The sequence below is a fragment of the Panthera tigris genome, chromosome A2 (assembly GCF_018350195.1).
Source record: "Panthera tigris isolate Pti1 chromosome A2, P.tigris_Pti1_mat1.1, whole genome shotgun sequence".
NCBI classification, from domain to species: Eukaryota; Metazoa; Chordata; class Mammalia; order Carnivora; family Felidae; genus Panthera; species Panthera tigris.
The window spans coordinates 46,315,890-46,337,421 of record NC_056661.1 but is presented as its reverse complement, the minus strand read 5'-3'; the positions used below and the strand labels follow the sequence as shown (position 1 = coordinate 46,337,421).

At 39.9% G+C, this 21,532-nt stretch overlaps 1 protein-coding gene across 2 annotated transcripts in view; it reads right to left on the bottom strand.

The window, feature by feature from the left end:
- Nucleotides 1-21,532, bottom strand: part of ITPR1 (inositol 1,4,5-trisphosphate receptor type 1) — a 326,172-nt gene that overhangs the window by 197,371 nt on the left and 107,269 nt on the right. For both annotated transcript variants that reach the window (XM_007076615.3, XM_015535056.2), the window contains exons 5-6: nt 10,375-10,490; nt 818-904 (exon numbers count right to left, since the gene is read on the bottom strand). In XM_007076615.3, coding sequence (XP_007076677.1) covers nt 818-904; nt 10,375-10,490 — 203 coding nt within the window. The remainder of the gene's footprint in view (nt 1-817; nt 905-10,374; nt 10,491-21,532) is intronic.

Here is a 21,532-nt window from a genome sequence, read left to right as displayed (position 1 = left end):
TGGCAATTCTAGTTTTCCCATACTCCAGTTTATCACTGCTTTCTAATAGAAATAACAATGGGAAAGAATACCTTTGTAACCAGAAGGTTTAAATGTTAAGTAAAATCTTTCAGAGAGGGAAATAACGAAGCAAGATAACCAAATGGGTCAGGTCCTCAAAAGTTAGTAACTATTACCCTTTGTCAAAACTAGCTGGCAACTAGATAAACAGAAAAACGCTACATTTGGCCCTGGATATCTTCACACACTATTTTCTGCAAGGACAGACCCAGAAAGATTTTCTTAGCAAAGCCCTCAGTAGCTCTTTCCTAGATTGTGTTTTATCCCCACACCAACTCTAAAGGCACAAGGGATAAACAAGTAAGCCTTACAAACCTGTGAGACAAGACTTGAGACCTATTCACCAAATATTCTACATGAAGGCCCAGAATTGCTCTTATTACCCCTATGACCAGCTCTTGAACCAACAGATAAAAGGTACAGGGAATCCAATTTTCACCAATAGGAAGAACTTTCAAGGAAGGCATGTGAAACAGAAGTGCAGTGGCCAGGCTGGTTTCCAGGTGGGGAAATACCCACTTAAAATATCTGCATAGAACTTAAATCACCAACTACAGGGCAGAGTAGTGGGTTCCCGCACTGACAGAAGGCCAACTCAAAAGCAAGCCCAAGAGACCAATCCATATAAGAACACTAGACCTTTTGCAATAGTCTGTCTCCGTGGAGTTGGAACCTTGTCCAAACCCGATCTCACGTGCTTGTTTTTTCAGTTTTGTTCTCTGTAATGCTCCAGAGGAGAAGAGCGGCCATGACCTACCTGGATCACGTTGCCATACTGGATTACGGTCCCAAGCAATTTCCTGTTTTCTGTCTCATTCTGCTTCTTTTCCAAGTCTGCAGCATGCTACACACGGAGAAAGGAGACTGGTCACAAACAGGAAACAATGGCTTATATTTCTCCTCAATGATGCAAAACCAATGTTGCCGGTTTTATACGAGAACCACAAATATAAGCAAATACTGTACATAAATATGCCCTGAGGCTATGCAAAATGACCAAGGGGTTCAAGAGGTCAACCCCCTATGCCCTTGTTTTGTTGGCCTTTTTTGCTTTTTTAAAATGTATTTTTTTTCTTTCAGGAATTCATTGACATCTGCTTAGGTTAAGACTATGTCAAAAGCTTATATATTTTTGAAAAAAATAGGGTAGGGGTGGGAGAGAATTTGCATAGCCTTTTTATGATTTGTAAAAATCCTCTTTTAAGGTTTTGCAGAAAAATAAAACTAAATTTAAATGCTGGTTTTGGGTGATTTCTGGATCTGTGTCCTGGAATGCATTATTTAATATTCATGATCCTCAATTTCTACTTTCATAAAATGAGGATAAAAAGAGCACCTACACCTCAGAGGAATCACGTACCATTATGTCTGGTCATTACAGCATTTATGGAGTTATTATTGTTAGACGTTATTATAATTTAATTTTCATAGTAGCTTCCTGAGAGATTATCCCCATTTAAAAACTTTTTTTAATGTTTTATTTATTTTTGAGAGAGCGCAAGCAGGGAGGGGCAGAGAGAGAGGGACAGAGGATCTGAAGTGGGCTCTGGGATGACAGCAGCAACCCTGATGTGGGGCTTAAACACACCAAACACGAGATCATGACCTGAGCCCAAGTCAGATGCTCAACTGAGCCACACAGGCGCCCTATCATTATCCCCAATTAAAGAAGAGAAAACAGGCTCCAAGATTAAAGGGTTTATTCAACACTACACAGCTGGATAATGGGTACAAAAGGGATTTGTTATACTATTTACTTCTGTGTACACTTGAAATTTGGGACGCCTGGGTGGCTCAGTTGGTTAAGCTTCTTATAACACTTGGTTTCAGCTCAGGTCATGATTTCATGGTTTCCGGAGTTTGGGCCCTGTGCTGGGCTCTGTACTGGCAGCGCAGAACCTGCTTGGGATTTTCTGTCTCCCTCTCTCTCTGTCCCTCCTCCACTCATGCTGTCTCTGTCTCTTTCAAAATAAATAAACAAAATTTTTAAAAAATAAATATAAAATAAAAATCACACATCTATATTGCAGTGTAAGTGCACACAGAAGCGCACATACACACAATGGAGTATCCCTCAGCCATTACAAAGAATGAGATCCCGCCATTTGTGGCAACATGGGTGAACCTAGAGGGTGTTATGCTAAGTGAAATGAGTCAAAGACAAATATCATGTGATTTCACTTATATGTGGAATCTAAAAAAACAAATGACCAAACAACAAAAAAAGCACAAAGAGACCCATCAATAAGGGCAACAAAGTGGTAGTAGCCAGAAGGGAGAGGGTGAGGGGTAGACAAAGTGAACGAAGAGGACTGGGAAGTAGAGGCCTCCAGTTACGGAATGAGTAAGTCATGGGGATGAAGGGCACAGCTCAGGGAATATAATCATCGATATTGTAATAGTATAGTAAGGGGACAGATGGTAGCTACACTTACAGTGGGCATAACATACGGACTTGTCAAATCACGATGTTGTACACCTGAAGTAATGTAACATTGCATGCTAATTACCCTTCAATTTAAAACAATTATACAATAATGTTGGATATTTTTAAAAATCACAAAGCTACTAAGTAGCAGAGGTAATTCTCAAACCCACATTTGGATTAACTACAAATCTGTAGTTATAAACGGGACTGGGAGACATTACCAGTCCAAATACGGCATACTAGAGAACCAGGTAAAGCTGAAGAGAGGGTTCCTGAATAGTCTGCCAGGGCCATCAACATGAATATTTTTTTCTTCATTTATTTTTACAACGGAGAAAGCACTGTTATCATATTATAACCATGTTGAAGGCGAACTAGTTTTGCCCTAGGCAACAAAGAAACTGTTGATAGCAGCCTTTTCCCCCAAACCTAGACTCGGTCAAACAGAAGTACATTAAGAAGGAACGAATTCAGTATCTGATGGGTAATAAAACCCTGGTGACCAGTTGTAGATTTCAGAACACTTTCCATTGTTCTCTTCCTGAAGTTTCCCCTTCCTTGAGGCCAGATGCTACCAGATGCCAATGAGTTAAAGGGCCTCTTTCCCAAGGAACAGTCTGCATTTTCATAGGACCCTTCCAGGCTTGGGCTTGGTCCCACACATATTAGCTTTATCATGTTGGCCAGGTTACTTCATCTCACCAAGCCTTCTTGTTCAATATTCTTATTCACAAAATGGGGACAAAAGCAAGTCTTTCTGGGCAGATGTGAAGATTAGAGAAAATAAACTCAATAAACTCTAACCATTATTATTATACATAAGTTTCTAAAATTAAGAAATGTTCTAACAATGAGAATTTCAACTGGTGAAGTAAGTTGGCTGGGTGAAGGATCTCTCCGTTTCCTTCAAATTCAGCATCTGTTCCACCTCTACCTTGAATGTAAGTATTTTTAGCAAAGTATGTCTTTTCACAAAAATAAGCTGCAGAAAGCAATTGTAAACCAAAAAGAAACCCGTGTTGCAGGAGAATGATCTGCCTGTATCAGTGTAAATCACTTTAAGTTTCTCACATCTGTCTCAACCCCGTACAACAATGGTCCATTCAGAGGCTTCCTACCCTCCCTCTCTCTCCTAGAATTAGTTACCAGCTTGCCCTTCTCAGTTACACAATGATAAAATCCACTGGGTTCAAGACACATCCAGAAATAATACCCGTGTGGATGACATGGTAATCCTAGGCATCCAAACTGTTTCAGCACCATTCTCAGCTCTCCCTTCCCCTGCATCCACATCCTCCCTTCATTTCCTCCCACCTTCTCTTCTGGTTAGTTTCATGCCTGTGCGGCACCCTTCCAGAGATCTCTACAGTATCCACAGGTTCAGCAGGTAGTTTCCCAAACACAATATTGCACTGAATCCACTTGGAAGGAAGGTTTATACTTTTTAGAGAGACATTTGTTCTTTCTGCTAAGTAGTTGTCTCAACTAACATGGACAAGAAATTCAAGAAAAAAATGTCAAAGCGGGAAAAATCAATACCTTCAGTAAAATAAAATTTAACATTTTCCGACATAGTTTTTGTCTACTCAAAACCCCACAGTAAGTTTTCATCTTTAGTAAATCACAAAAACGTGTTTCTTGGATTTAAAATGATGTAAAGATTACTGTTTAGGAGAGAAAATTCTCATGGGCATTCCTCTTACTTTTAATTTCCAGTGGCCTCAGTTTAAGTAGCACCAATCTAAAATATTAAGTTCCTACCTATGCCTAGATGGAGTACAAAAGTGGTAACTCAGTGTTTGCTGGCACATCTAAAAAGAAGCATCAAGTTAGTCATGAAGAAGGCATTTTTCCATATGAAAAACCAATTAAATACCACCAGTTTCACAGATTCAAGGGCATTTGTCTAAAAATATATAAAAAGTAAAATTAAAAAATTATATTGGAAAATAAATACCTAAGAACCTCACTTAAAATACCCAAAGTCAATAAATAAATAAATAAATAAATAAATAAATACCCAAAGTCACATCTCCAATTCTGTTTAAAAGATTTAATGATAACCAAGCCTAGGTAAGTATTAAATGAACCAATGCATTAACCTTATGGACCATTCAAAAAATTTACTTTTTCTATAAGCACTCTTTAAGGAGAAAAGTGTCCAATTTATATTACTTTTGGTTAAATACGTAAAATACCAAATGTATTCATTTGAGTTCACCCATCAGTCCTTAGCTAACTCCTTCCACAAAGCCAAATTAGGGTTTTAGACAAAAATAACCTTCATGATTTTTAGGTTCAACAGGTGAGGCACAGATTGCTACAAAGATAGTAAGGTACTAACTATACCTGGGCCCACTGATTAAGGTTGCTTCACCTTTGCACAGAGTGAGATTTTGTCTGTTAAACCCTTTAAGTAAATTCTAAGAAATGGCCCACACCGTAAAATGGTAAACTAATAAATGTATCTAAAGGATAACCTGGCAATGTCGCTCAGAAATTTTTTCAATGGGTTCAACTTTGATTTACCAATTCCATTTCCAGAAGTTTCTCCTTAAAAGATAACCTTGCACAGACATCAGTCCATAACAACTAGTTTTGACACTGTAAAAACTCAGAATTCTGAATACAACACACCACACAAGGATTGGCTATCTAAAATTAAAGTACTGGAGTACAATGGAGGAACCATGTAATCATTACAATGAAGGTAAAAGATTCTTACTCATTCATAACATATTAAGTGAATAAAAGCAAGTTAAAGAAGGAGAATACAGTATGTTCCCATTGATAGTTCCAAATGTATAAATACAGGAATATAATGGGGGTGGATGGGGGGACACACCAAATAAAAACCAACAATATAGTTGAGGATTAAGATTTAGGGATTACATTATTTTTTCCCCTTTTCTTACTCATGTATATTTTAGAATTATTTGTCTTTAACACTCACGTATGTTATTTCTTCAAAAACCTCTTCATTGTATCTCTGGGACAAATAGCCTGGATTTTTTAAAAAGCCATCTTAAATGTGTTCTTTTTCAATGTTTAAAACCTAATAATTTAAATACTTGTTGTTCTTTTCCCTAACACACTAGGTTGAGGACTGTTTTGTTCTGAGGAAGAAATCACACTTAATGCTACGGCCTCTATCTCCATGGTTCATCATGGATACTACCATGCTCCCTAAGCAACATCAAGGTCACCCCTATCATAGCCACCTGTTACTTTATTTCACAAACAGACAAACCATTATTCAATTACTACAGAAAGGTCACAGGAACAGTGGGGAGAGGTTATTTAAGGTCAAAAATCCCTGAACCATGTAATAAGACAAGGAAGATAAGGAATTAAGGCTTCTGAAAACAAGCAATACAAGACTCAGGCTTCTGAAGACAGTAGATGGGTCACTCTTCCGGTTCTTCCTAGCTTGCCCAAACTATGGCTTAATGTAATTGACTGTTTTTCAGAACCAAAACAATGTCAGTCAAAATGCTGTCGGCAAACAGTAGTCAAGGCCTGTAGAGCACATTATATGATGTGCAGGTAGGTAGGAGAAGCTCCTTTTGCCAAGAGACTTTTGAGAAATCATGAGCAGACGAGTTAGAATCCAGTTAGTGCTGTAGAGGGAATGAACACACAGTATCCAGCCACTAGATGTCATTCTCCTTCAGAATGCTGTTTCTATGTGGCTTATCCTAGTCAAAGGGAAGTCAAGTGGTCTAGACAACTAATTCCTTAAATGGCATTAATTTAAAATAATCTGACCTTTGATTGGGGTACTGCACAGTAGTTGACAAAAATAAAAATGAAAACTCAATGGAGACTGGCCACTAACCCCCAAAGGCAAGTGGCTACCCAAAATACAACATTTTTAATGACTGAACTAAGACATGTACATGACTTTCAGACGCTGGGTGGGGGTGGGGGTGGGGGTCGGGGTGGGGGTGGGGGTGGGGAGGTCCAAATAAGCAATAAAAGTAGGAAATGCACAAAGTCAACACCCAAGTCACATCAGGAATCCCAAATCAGGAAAAAGTATTGGTTTCCTTTTAAAAAATATATAGTAAAGAATCAACAGCATGAAACAAATAATTGTCTTTTTTTTTCAAATAAGGAGTTCAGAGTTCTTGCTCACCTTGAGGATTACGTTTTCTCAAACATAATGTGCGGGTTTTTTTCACAGTTCATTCATGGGAAGGAGCATTGCATGGAATTTTCATTGAAAGGAAACATAATACATATCACAGGTTGCAAACAGCTGACTAAAGAACCCCACTCAGCTTGAGACATTATTGTGCTGAATGCGTGCTTTAAACTATAATTAAATTAGTTGCTGACATTTTTAAAAAACTTGAGATAATAGACATAAAGCATGAATTTGTAGCTTCTCTTGAGAAAGCAGAAGATGTGGCAGCAGCTCTGAGCCCACCTTCCCACACAGCAACAGCAGGGGAGTGTATCTGCCCCCTGTGGACCCACACACACACACCCTCCACTTAGCAACCAGGCCCACCAAGTTCCCTTTATTCCGGTTGATTATGTTTCCTGCATGATCAAGAGGAATCTTAATTTACAACCCCTGCTGTAAAAAGCATAGGAGAAGGAAGGTTTTGAGATGTCCTAATAAGATCTCATTGAACAGAATGATTTTCCTTCCAGAAAAAGAAAGGTGGAACAACAGAAGATGCACTTCTTGCAAGATAACCCCACAGGCATAAGCACTAAATAGCTCACATTAGAGACCTCAAAGATTAAACAAACCCATTCAACTGGATTCCACAGTCCCAGATACAGACTTTAGGAGGACCCTGGATCATCACAGTGGTGAGGGGCAGTGGGGGGGGCACTACTGACATTGAATGGACAGGAGCTAGGAATGCTGGGTGCCCTGAAATGCATGGTAAAGTCTCATTCATCCCGTACAATGTTATGTCTGGTTGACATTCCCAAGGGTTAAAAGGTGGTCTGCAATTTCTGGGTCTAGCCCCTAACTCCACTTTACAGATCAACACAAAGTACAGTTTTATATGGTCTAATTACCACCATTAATACATTTAAGCAAAATGCAAGTCCTATTTAATAACAGGAACAGTACACTTTGCACTCTTCCTAACACTGCCAAGGGCTGCTGACCATTTTGGAAAATCACATTACGAAAAACATGCTATTTGGTGGCCAGCACTACACACCTACCTGAGTCACCATCTTTGGCTGCCTCATGCATAGAGTTTATACAAATAGGTGAGAGCATTTATTTCCTTAAATCCTCTAGAATAATCGTGCCTGAGCATTAATTTACCAAAGCACACCATTATAATATTTATTACTTTCCTGTTATTTCTTTTTTAAAAAACTGGTATCTTCAGGGGTGTCTGGGTGGCTTGGTTAAGCGTCCAACTTCGGCTCAGGTCATGATTTCATGGTCCATGGGTTCCAGCCCGGCATCAGGCTCTGTGCTGACAGCTCAGAGCCTGGAGCCTGCTTCAGATTCTTTGTCTCCCTCTTGCTCTGCCCCTCCCGTGCCACTCCCACCTCCCCTCTCTCTCGCACGCGCGCGTGCCCGCGCTCTCAAAAATACACATTAAAAAGACACTGGTATCTTCAGAGGTTGCATTATTTATGAATGTTACTTCCTGTTCATAAAATTACATAATATTTTCTCTTAAGAGGGAGCAATCAGTCTGCTGAGGTTGAGAACATCGGCCCTGAAACCACGAAAATAATGATGCAATTCCTGAAGTATTCACAACAATCTCTTTGTTTGTGATCTTTCTTCTTCTCCTACTCTCTGACTCCCACAGATGCCTCACATTGAGACTCATCATTTCCTCCTCCGGGAGGCCCTCCCTGACTACCATATCGCTACTGCTTATTCACAAAGATGGATTTGGGTGCCCCTTCTAAGTGTTTCCACAACCTCCTGGGGGCTTTTAGGTTCACCCTGTAAGAGCACTTGCCATGGTGCCTTGTCACCACCTCTTTGTTCTTGATTAGCTATTGAGCTCCCAAAGGGTTCAGATACTATCACAGTTTCATTACCATCACCTAGCACAGTGCTCATTTATTCAGCAAGTATTTCTTGAGCACCTACTACATACCAGACACTATTCTAAGCACTGGGGATACAGTGATGATCAAGCCAGCCATTGTTCCTCATCTTGTGGAGCTGTCATTCTAATGAGTAAGACAGGGAAGAGTGCTGAGAAAAATCCAAAGACAGGAAAGCAAGCAGGGCATCACTTAGATAAGGAAGTGAGGAGAGGCCTCACTGAGGTAACACTTAAAACAGAGATATGAAGGAGACAAAGGTCTTAACTTAGGAAGAGTCAGGGGAAGAATGTTCTAAGAATAAACAGAAAGCACAAAAGTAGCAAAGTTGTTGGAGCATCTGACTTGTGATTTTGGCTCAGATGATGATCTCACGGTTTTTCTGTCTGAGCCCCACATCATGCTCTGCACTGACAGTGTGGAGCCTGCTTGAGATTCTCTCTCTCCCTCTCTCCTCTCAAAATAAATACATAAACTTAAAAAAAAAATCTGTAAGAGTCTGTGGTGCTCAAAACAATAAAGTGAAATAAAGCCAGTGGAGCATAATGAGTGTAGTTCAGAAGCCTCAAAGGAGAAAGCACGGTCCAGCAGGCACAAAGTCTCGATTTCATTTTAAGTGCAACAGGAGTGACTGCCTGCGTGCTCTCACAGGGTACAACAAGCTCGCCAAGGCTGGGAACCAGGTCTTTTCAGCATACCTAGAGTACCTAACACCCACCTAACATGGTATCACTGAATAAAGACGGTCCTCCACACGTCGCTTCCCTTACCAAATGCAGCTGGTGGTGACTCTGTCATATGTTAGTCCGGGAGACCCAGTGTGAGACATGACCTGGCAAGTTCCATGGTGCTCATAGATACTCTATGTCTTCAACTGTTATCACTAAGTCTCAATAAAGACCTTTTTTTTTTTCATTCTGTTGGTAAATATTTGAGTGCCTACTACATATTGTAGGCACGAAGGATACAGCAATGAGCAAATCTGATACAAATCTGTGTCCTCAGGTAGTTTACATACTAGTGGCGGTAGCCAGCTGATAAATTAGAAAGATCATGATAAACAACACTGAGAAAAACAAAGCAGGAAAATCCTGGGATAGAAAATACATTGCAATTTTAATACCACTACATTGGATATATGTCATGTCCTTCTTCTAAACACCTCCAAGTAGTTCCACACAAATTAGCCTCACAGAAGAATTAGGTCATCTAGATACAAGACACTAAAAAAACTATGTCATCATTTTACAGATGGATAAACATGCGCAGAGAGGCTCAAAAACTTGCTTATGGTCACACAGCACATTAACAGTGGAATACACTTCTCTCTTATATGCCAAGATAATAGTCAGGATCAATACAGTGGTAATAGCTAAAATTTATTAAGCACTTACTACATTTCAGGCACTGTTCATGTACCTTTTATGTTTCATTTCATGTTTGATTTCATTTCACAAGAGTCTCCTGGTGTGGATATTACCATTCCCTTTTTATAAGCAGGGAATTGCACCAAATAGCTAATTAACGTCCCCAAGATCAGCATTTAGTGAGTGATACAGCCAGAATTTGCTTCCAGAACTTATGCTCATAACCAGTTCTGTAGCCAGTCATCTGAGAAGTGGAATGGCTAAGCAGAGAGTAACTCTCAAGATATCTCAGGCTGACTATGATATTTCTCTCCTTAGGGTCAGGCTCCCCTTTATCCCTTTCACAAAGGTCATATGAAAGCCAGTACCTAGAGCTGAGGGGTTGTAACGCTAACCCATTTCGCTCAGACACTACCCAGTGGCCACTCCAAAGACCCTCCTCATGGAGAGACCCCTCGCAATACATACGTGCAGTTTGTTGAGCAGCACTGCATCGGTTGTACTGTTGGCCCCTGGCTTGGCAGCTTTCCAGAACTGCTTCTGGGCAGAGTAGCGATTCATGGGACATAGCTTAAAGAGGCAATCTAGAAGTGAAACAAACAAAAATGTTTTTGAGGAAGTATATGCATTCAACGTATGAAAAAGCTTTGCCCTTTTATTCATACAAGGCATTACAGATTATATGTAAGTATAAATGACAAGTTACAAGATCCTTGTACGAACCTCTCCTTTGACCTTTAATCCTCACCACCACAATGGTGGTGCCAATGAGGAAACTGAGGCTTTTAGAAATTAAGTCAATTCATTTGCCATTGTCACCCAGCCAGTTAGTGGCAGAGCTAGGACTCAGTCCAGGGCTCTTAAAGCTACCCCTGCCCCCCAGTCATCTCCTTTCCTTCATGATGGACAGCTAGAAGGACAGACATCCTAGTTATATGCAACACACAAGCATTTTCATTTGTAAATACAACTCTCTTCAATCCAACCACACTTAAAAAAAAATACTACAGAAGTCTTTTTGCAGAGACTTCCTAGGGCAGTGGTCTCTTGAACACCATGTACTAGATGATTCTCGGGAGAATAGAACATCTGGGGGTTGTGCTGAGACAGTACATGCCCTTGTCTCTCAGCATCGGTGCATCACAATGTGCTCCCATTTAGGTATGCCTGGGCTCACACGACTTTGTATATTGTCCTAGGTGGTGCAACTGACCCTCACAAAATAGACTAGTGGCTTCAAAATATTTCTGCCAAGATATCCAAACATCGAAGACAATGGTAATGCAAACCCCACAAATGAAAAAATGGCACAACCATCCTCATGTTCCTCTTGTGAGCCATTATACAGAGAAAATAATGATGATCTAAAAAAACAAAAACACCTAACATCACCTAGATAATAAAAATGATAAAAAACCATTTAAAGTATTGTCTCTAGGGGCGCCTGGGTGGCGCAGTCGGTTAAGTGTCCGACTTCAGCCAGGTCACGATCTCGCGGTCCGTGAGTTCGAGCCCCGCGTCAGGCTCTGGGCTGATGGCTCGGAGCCTGGAGCCTGTTTCCGATTCTGTGTCTCCCTCTCTCTCTGCCCCTCCCCCGTTCATGCTCTGTCTCTCTCTGTCCCAAAAATAAATAAATAAATAAATAAATAAATAAATAAATAAATAAATAAAGTATTGTCTCTAATTATTAGCCTTACCCTACAGCACTTCTGTGCCTTACAGTATGATAATCATAACAGGATAATCATGATTGACAGGATACTACACTATTATTTAATCTTTTCATCAATGTCTATTTTCCTGCTTATTTTTACAATATATACAATATATTAGTATAGTGACACATACATAAAACTTTTACATATATACATACACATAGTTTAGGGGTGTATTTGCTGAATTTTTGACAGGGATATGCCACCAATAAAGTTTAGAAATAATTATTCTTAAAAAAAAAAGAAAGACTTTTGGGATGAGCACTGGGTATTGTATGGACACCAATTTGACAATAAACATATATTGAAAAAAAATAGGCAGAAGAGAGAAGAATCAGAAAAAAAAAAAAAAAAGAATTGCTCTTGAAAACTAACACTAATAGTGACACCTATTCCTGAGAAATGTACATACTGACATACTTAGGTTTTCAAATGGTTAAGTATTTATACAGTACAATCAGTAACTTTGGAATGAAAACCCAGATTTGGAAAAATTATACCCTGAAGTATTTCAGAACAAGCTTCTAAGGAAATTCAGCCTACTAACCACACACTTACTCTCGTCTGTTCACTAAAGCAGATTTTCTTAAAGGAACTTGAACAATATTGAGTTTTTGTAGTTCCCAACTAACTCTCTCACAGCAACAAAAATTCATTTGCTATCAAGTACGCAGACACTAGGACTTTGCTCTAGGTCAGACCACCATTTCTTTTAGTTGTGATCAGTGAATTTTTACCAATTACTGCACAAATACAGTGTGGAGGAAAAAATAAAACAACACTCAACCATAGAAATAAAAAGTATTTTCCATTCTGTAATCTTCATCACTAAATATTTCTATATAGTCATAAGCAGTTATAAGGTATATACATACTCATGAAGAACATAAAGTAATCATCAAAGAAATCATTAGAGCATATGAAAGATGCCATCTAGATCTTTAGAAAACAAAAGACAACACAGGTAACTTGTTAAAAATAGAGCTGCTGGCCCCACCTTTTATGAAAGCCACAGGTCACTGTTACTGTATCAATGGCCACTTAATGACATCATTGACACAGTATTCCTACCAGTTTGACATATGTGAACCCACTATTTACCCCATGAACAATTACACACAACCATGAGACTATTGGTTAGCTGGTAAGGTCCTTTCTTTGGCACAGAATAGAGGGTGGGCAAAGAGTGGACTGAGCAAGGGTGACTTCCTTGATAATCACAGGACTTAAAAAAGGCATTCAAAACATGTATGCCATTGGTATTAATATTTCACACAGGACTTACTTTATGGACCAAACAGGGTAAATAAACAGTTTTAAATTTCATCAATAATGAGAGTACAACGGACTTTTTCCTCCAACAAACTTCACCTGATAATAACTAAATGGTATGAATTGCAAACAAAAGAATTTAAGTTGATTTTAGGAACAATCAGAATGGAACCATAATGCCAATGGATTAACATGCAATGGAAAGAACTATTCTACAATGTTCAAGGGGCAGCCAAGTCAAACACCCCACATGACAAGTAAGTGGGTCACAACACAGGCTCAAAACTTCAGATGACTTTACATTCACCTAGGATAAGAGTGTAAATTTAAGCACTATCAATGCAACCAAAGCCTTGCCATGACTTCCACACCAACTATTTTCCTTGGACAAAAAAATGCATTGCAATGGATTAAGCCTATTTACAACCAATCAGCTATGTAAACATAAGAGATGCTAACAAACTAGTAAGGGAACCAAATTAGCCTTGCTGATTTTGTCCTGTCTTGCCAGTTGCTTAGCAACTGATTCAAAGAGAAAATTAAATTAAGCAATTCAAATGTGATGTTAAACTAACCTTCCAAAATTCTGCAAGTCAGCGGCTCCACATTGCCCTTTGCTATTTGGATGGCACAGCAGGACAAAATTAAAGTTCCACTGGATCTTAATACTGGGCTAAGTATAGAAATACACAAATGCAGGAAATCCAGTAGAAAAAAAATATATATATATATAAAATACATATTTGAGGGAAGTGTGTGTGTATATATATATACACACACATATATATACACACACGCATGTACACACAGAGTAGTTTGATCTCACCCCAAAGAAATGCCACAAAGAATACCTTATGTGACAACTGTTATTTTAAGCCTTTGAAGAATAAACTAAATTGAGCTTTCAAAAAATTACTCCTGAATATTCCTAAGCTTTAGCAGATGCCATGCTGGGCTAGCACAGAAGTTAGCTAAAAAGAGAGCTGGGTTAAGTGAGAAAGGGCTGAGTGGGCTGGAACCCATGGCCATGGGTGATGTTCCATGGTTTAAACAGCATCCCAGAACTTGGTGGGAGGGAGAACGTTCAACAGCCTGAAGATTCATCAACTATGAAATGAGCACTTATGGTACAGTTAAGAGAAGAGGAAGTCAAGAGGAGCCACAGGTGTGCCCCAGAGTCCCTGGGGGAGTGAAAAAGCAAAGAAGCGCACCCAGAGAGAGTCACATTAAAGACTAAGTCACATAACAAAGGCTACCAGAAGAACAGGCAAAACCCCACTGTCTCCATACCACCCTCCAGAACAAAAGGTTCCCGAGTGCAGAGATTTTTGTCTGTTCTCCAAGCACTTGTAATTCAGGGCCTAGGAATACAGAAGGAGCGCAGTGATGGTTGCTGAATTAGTGACCGGATTGTGCTGTAATCTCTACAGCTCCCCAAGTGGGGGCAGGTATGTCCTCTCAAGATACCTCCAGCTCTAAGTCCCCATGCATCTATTCACCGATTCAATTACTATTTATTAAAATGCCTACTGTGTGTTGGGTGTGGTACCAGGTGCTGAAAATAAAACACTGAACCCAACTCACACGTTTCTTAGTACAATTCTAATGATAGCAAAAAACTAAAGACACGAGTTGAACTACATCAAGTCAAAGAGTACAACAGAGGATTTATGTACTAATAAGAATTATATGCTGACACAATGTGGCTGGTATACAGCAGCAGCCTTTTACACAGGGCCGTGGGGTTGGACAACTCCAGCAGAGGGGCACCTGACAGACAGCTCAAGGGTGTGAAGGAGCCACGTTGATAAACATCTGGAGGCATAGCCTTCCAAGGGCAAAGACTAGCAAGCACAATGGCCCTTGAAAGAAATTTTGACATGGTTACGTAAAAAAATAGAAAAAAACAGCCTGAAGGGTACTGGGCAAAAGGGAGTTACAAGAGATGTGGTCAGAGAAGCAGGCAGAAGTTCCATCATGCAGGGTCATGTAGACCCTGGTGAAGCAGGGAATAGTTATTTCTAAAAGCAGTGAGAAGCTACCCCAGGACTTTAAGCAGAGAACCTGGCAAGGGGGCTTTTTTCTTGTTTTTTTGTTGGTTTTTTTTGGTGGTGGTGGTGTCAGTGCCCACCAAGAAAGGTTGAGGCGAGGGAGGGGTGGCTTTGGGGAGAAAGGTAGAAATCAGTAATTTTAGCTATGCTTAGTTTGAAGTGCCTATGAAACATCCAAGCTGAAATGTTGAGTAAGCCATCCATCAACTAGCAGGTTGGAAATACAGGAGTTATTTAAGGAGTGAGGGTGGGGTGGTGGGGGGCAGAAGAAGGATGGTAATGCTGAAGAGGAGAAAACTTGAGGATGTCAGCATTACAAATACAACATGGCTATCCATCTGCAACTAGGCAGGGCAGAAAAAAGACCCTTCCTCCCGCTTTCCCTCCCTCCAGAAGAGGGAGTCTCTCAAGAATAAATAAACATTAACAAAATTTTTTAAAAAAGAGATACATATCATCTAGAAATACAGAGGTAAATGTCAGTAGAAAATGTTAAAACATTTTAAATTGTTGCCTCTGGAAAGTGGAAGGCTTGAGGTGTCAGACATAGAATTGTTAGTTTTATTCTGCATTTTATCAGTATTTGAACTTTTTTGAGGTGAAATTCACATATCATTAATATTAGCCATTTTACTTTTACTTTTTAACTTTTTAATTTTTTATTATTTTTTAATGTTTTATTCAGTTTTGAGAGAGAGGCGGGGAGAGGGAGACAGGGAGAGGGAGTGGGACGGAGAGAGGGGGAGAGAGGGGGAGAGAGGGGGAGAGAAGGAGAGACAGAGAGACAGCCTGCAAGCAGGGGAGGGGCAGACAGAGATGGAGACACAGACTCTGAAGCAGGCTCCAGGCTCTGAGCTGAGAGCACAGAGTCCCACACAGGGCTTGAAGTCAAGAACCACAAGATCATGACCTGAGCTGAAGTTGGTTGCTTAACCGACTAAGCCACACAATTAAGGTGCCCCTTCATTTTATTTTTTAAAGATGTTGTTTTTTAAGTAATCTCTATACCCAACATGGGGCTTCAACTCACAACCCCAAGAACAAGAGTCGCATGCTCTACCAACTGAACCAGCCAGACACCCCAAAATTAACCATTTTAAAGTAAACAATTCAGTGGCGTTTAGAACATCATAATGTTGTGCAACCACCACCACTGCCTAGGTCCAAAACACTGTCATCACCCACAAAAGAAAACCCTGTATCTATGACGTTCATTCCCACCTCCAGGATTTCACTTTTTAAAGAAGGTGCACATACCATTGAAAATATTTAACTTTTTTAAACAACCTTTTTGTACTCAAAGGCATTTCAGTTTTTACTGACTTATCACTTTGCAACCGAATGACAAAAGGCAACAAGCTGGATAATGCCACAGATCAGTGGAGATGTGGAAACCTTTCTGCACTGTTGAGAGATAGGCAAACTAGTGAAACTAGGGATGAGTAAAGTTACGTAGATACATAGAACCTGTAACATATAATCTGGCAATTCTGCTACTGGGCATACATTCCAAGGACATCTCCCACAGGCCCTCCGGTCTCCCACTTGAAGGAGGAGGTCTCAGCAAAGACAGCCACGAGAAGGCACACCTGCTCTTAGCTGTACTGTCCTGGAAGGAACACAAAACCTGTATCACCAGTCATCAGTGATAACCAAACACATGACCCCACCAAGATATAAGGAGCTAAAAAATGCAGTTCAGATGAGTGCCAAGAAAGAAGGAGTTTGCTGTATACCTGACCAACCTCTGCTACTGTCTGTCCTTGAATTTGCCAAGTATCCATTTTGCTCTTTCCTACTACCATGCACCGGCTGGAGTTGTAGCTGTTAACTAGACAAAAACAGTTCCTTCTTTCATAGAATGAGCTCTTCCAACCTACTTGAAAGACCAAAAACACAATCAACAAGCTATGATTTTTTAAAAATGTCTTCATTCACCCACCATATGTACATGCAATTTTATATCGAGAGAAATCAAGGGGGAGAGTTTATGTAAGTTACAAGTATGAAAAATTTAAGTGTTGTTCATATCCTGCCTTCTTTTGAAATGGTTAAGAGGCAGAGGAGTGAAAATTTCAAAAGAACAGACAGTATGATTACCAAAGAGAAGACGGGGCATTAATTCCCCAATAATGGAGTTAAGATTTAAAAGAAGTAATCAAAGGGGACTACAAAACAATTCATATTTTAAGTATTTCACAAGGGTATGGCTTCTTCATCATTCTGTTCCCTGTTGCATTCAATAAAATATTAGGCCAATAAATAAGTGGATATTCGAGGTTTAAGAGTAGTCTAAAATGGCAGTTCACAAAAGTAAAACCTACTCATATTTCCAACAAAAGCCTTCAATGAACAAGCAATTAACTCCAATTCACAAAACAGGAAACCAGTACAACACACTGTTGTGTCTGTTGCTTGTTAATCACATTTCCCAAGTCATGACAGGAGTCCTTGGAAGTTAAGTGACATTTTCCAACTGGGACTGCAAAATAAACCTTCCATTACCTGTCTGCATAAGAATATACACATTGTTATTAAGAGACAAAGGGAAACGAGTTAATTTTTTTCCCACTCAGGCCACCAGATGCTTTTTCTGAGTAGAAAACTCAGGACAGTAATTGTTTCAGGGTACAAACTTACAAGTAGTAAGCAGGCCCTAGAGATCTAACATACTATCCTGTAGATAACAGTAGTGTGCTGCAATCATTCAATTTGCTTAGAAACTAGAACTTAATTTTTCCAATCACTAAAAAAAAAAAAAAAAAAAAAAGGATAATTACATAATGAGATGGAGGTGCTAATTATGGGTACAATGGCAATCACATTACAATATATAAATGTATCAAAATATCAAGTTGTATACCTTCAATTTACAACAGTGTTATACATCAAATATATTTCAATTAAAAAGTATATGTCAGGGACACCTGGGTGGCTTAGTTAAGCATCTGACTCTTGGTGTTGGCTCAGGTCATGATCTCATGGTTCTTAAGTTCGAGCCACGCGTCAGGCTCCGTGCTGTCAGTGCAGAGCCTGCTTGTGATTCTCTTTCGCCCTCTCTATCTGCTCCTCCCCTACTCGAGCTCTCACTTGCTCTCTCTCTCTCAAACTAAACAAACACTAAAAAAGAATTTTTTTAATTTAAAAATACATGTTAAAAAAAAAAAAAAAAAAGGAAAACCCCAGCTAATTACACTCAAGGCTTCTTCTTCTACCTTTTTCACCTTTTCTGGTTGTAGAGCCATCATTCACAAACACACTAACTAAGTGGAAACGCAGGTACACACTTCCTTTTTGATCTACTTTAGCTCAACCAATTAAATTTTTATTTACCAATTCATGAGCATTATTGAAAATAATCAATTCTAAAGGCAAGGCCTCTTCCCACTATGCAAGACAAAAGTATACACAAGCGCCCTCCAGCTACAGCCGTAACACAAGCATCTGCCTGCCTTTGGACTGTCAGATGTCCCTCCCTCTGTACCTGGACAGACAGATGCAAAGACCCAAAGCCACTTAAGGATCACTTGTGACAGCAAGGTCAGATGTCCAGGGGCAATATGCATAGTGGATGAACAAGGGGTGACAGGTTACTGTGACAGAGGTGACACCCCCCACAAAAGGTTCCTCAACAAGGACCAGGTGGTGCTCCTACAGCTCCTTTGTGCCTGAGCCTGGCTGCGTCCCTGCTGATTTTGAGCTGATATTCTTCCAGCAGTTTGCTTTTTGCCTTATCTTACTCCGTTTCTATGGTTTACCACCAAGAGTCCTAGCCGACTTCCAGAGTGAAAAACCACTTCACTTTGGTGGCAATAGAAATGAACAAAGGCTTTTACCATCACCTAAGAGAATGCCAAAAAGTAAGACACAATCAATCTGGAAACCTGGCTATCAGTCCTGGTTCCGCCACTCAGTAGCTGAGGAGTCTTGGCTAGGTTACTGAAGTTCTCTGTGTCTGCATGTCTTCCTCTGGCAAATGAGTCACCCTTAAGGGACCAAAGATCCTTGAGACCCGATGGAGTATGTGGAAGCATACATTCCAAGTCAGGTAACTCAAAAAGACCCAGATACAGAAGGACTGAGTGGATACCGCTATGCAATCTAGCTGACTGGGTTTAAACCTCAGCTTGACCATGGGAGCTGTATGATCTGGAGAAAATTACACAATCTCTATAGGTTTTTGTCTCTTGCCAATACAAGGGCAATAACCACAATGACTAACTACAAACTAACTTAAATTATTAAATTAACTACTTCATTTAAAGCACTTACTACAGATCCTGACACAGAGTAAACACTCAATAAATACTCGCCGCCATGATAGAATGGATACACCGACTGCATACCCATTGTATACCGCACAGCTAGAAGAATACACTGGATTTAACAAATTATTTTGAGTGAAAGAAGCAAAAAAAAAAAAAGAATCCAATTATACTTAATGAATCTATTTACATGAATTCAAAACCAGGCAAAACTAATCTATAGATAGAAGAGTCTGAATACTGGTTACCTTTGTTGTGTGTGCGGGGGGGCGGGGGGGGGGGAGGTGTGGTGGGTGGGTAGGGATAATTCCTGGTAAGGGGCACTTTCTAAGGTGCTAGAAATAGTTTATACCTCAATGTGGGTTGGGGTCATGTGAATGTGAGTGAGTGAGAGAGTGACTGTAAAACTTCACTGAGATGTGAATTTAAGGTTTGTGTATACATGTATGTGTATGTGTAATACCTGAATAAAAAATAAAAATAAAATAGTAGCTGTTCTTACCAAAAGGAGGATTAAACAAAATTTCCCTTTATGTGGAAGGTTAACAATAGTGTCTGATTTCCATTGCTGGGAAAACATGCTTTGTTTTGTCAGGGTTTGGGTTGGGCATTTGTTGGTTTATAATGGAGAGGAGGAAAGGCACAAGAGAGATTACATCACTGACTCCCCAAATGGCCTCAGTTATTTGCGTTACTCGCAGGACACCCTGGGCAGTGAGCATTCCCTGGCCCAAAGCCTAATACCCAGAGGGACTGTGACCAAGGGAGGCTTTGCCTTGCTGACTCCCTGTATTATCCAAATATAATACCATTAATAGGCAGCAGTTTTAAAATGTAATCTGTAACAAAATGCTAGGACATCTATTTGCTTCAAAATAATCAGGAAGAGGGGAATGGGGGGATACAGATTGGCCAACAAGATTGGCCATGAGTTCATAACTATTAAAGGTGGGTATTGGGAACATGGATGTTCATTATACTATTATTCTCTCACATTGTATATGGGCTTAAAATTTTCTATAATAAAATCATCTGTGAAATTTCTTTTTAAGTATGATTTTTTTTTAATAAAAACCACACAAGTATTCATCAAGTTCAAAACAAGATTGTTTCTAAGTAGGTAGGTAGGTAGGTAGGTAGGTAGGTAGGTAGGAAGGAAGGAAGGAAGGAAGGAAGGAAGGAAGGAAGGGTAAACCCTGTTATATATGTAACCTGGTCCAATTTCCCAATCCACCTGAAAACCAATATATTCTATAAAGGAAGAAATAGACGGAAAGATCTGTCAAATAAGAAATACAGTGAACTGAAATGTATCTCAAAATGAGAGAATGCCCAGCTCTAAATGAGATCTGTGAATAGCATGTAATACCACAGATTTTGCAAAGCCTTGCTCTAATAGAACTCTAGATCCTGGGCACCTCTCAGAGTTAAAAGGCAAATGAAACTTCACTGTGTATAGCCCTGGCTATTTAACAAACTACAGCACTTGTGAACCTCTGAGAATATGTCCTATCTTCTACAAAAGGGCATTCAAAAAGTCTGGAACATCGAGTCTGAAAGGAGTTACATAAGCTATTGGACTGGTCATCCTGGGATCCTCCTGGAAAAATACTTTTCCCATTAGAAACTCCCATTACACAAAGGAAACATAGGCAGTCTCTCTTGAAGTAATTTGATTTCTCCTTCATTCAACAAACATTTTTTAAGCGCCTGTGTACTAGAGATAAAGAGTCAGTACAATCGGGTCCTAAATGTTCTCAGGAAGGGAGAGGAGCCAACAGATAACTCCAGGGTGTATGGAGCAAAGGGGCACCTGGGTTAGGTGTAGGGAGAGATGGGAGAGTCTGTGAGAGAAGGCCCCTCAGCAGAGCTTTCAGATCTATTGCTAAAGTCAGTGGGTAGGGCAGGAAAAGGGAAAAAACAATTTAAAAAGAATGGAAAATTTGTTGCATTATACGCAGCATATTAGCCCCAGAATTAACTTACTTCTCTGTGAAGTGGGTCAGACTTCCTGTTATGGCCCACAGCTCAGAATGAGAAAGGCTAATACCACCAACCTGCTGTCCACTCTCCGCTACCTGGGAACCTCAAAGGTGTGTTGTCTTCCCTTGTTCTCCACTTGGGGTTCAAAGCAATGGCACCTAAATCAACAAACCTGTCATGGCTGGTTTGCACCCATTTCTCCACAGAGAGATAAGACAGCAAGTAAACACCAACAACCAAGAGAAGACACTAGCTCGTTTGTCTTGTTCTGGTCCTTTCTTCACTGGTCTCCACTGAGGACCTAGAAACACAACTCTGAGCCTCCCAGCCCTTCTCCCCC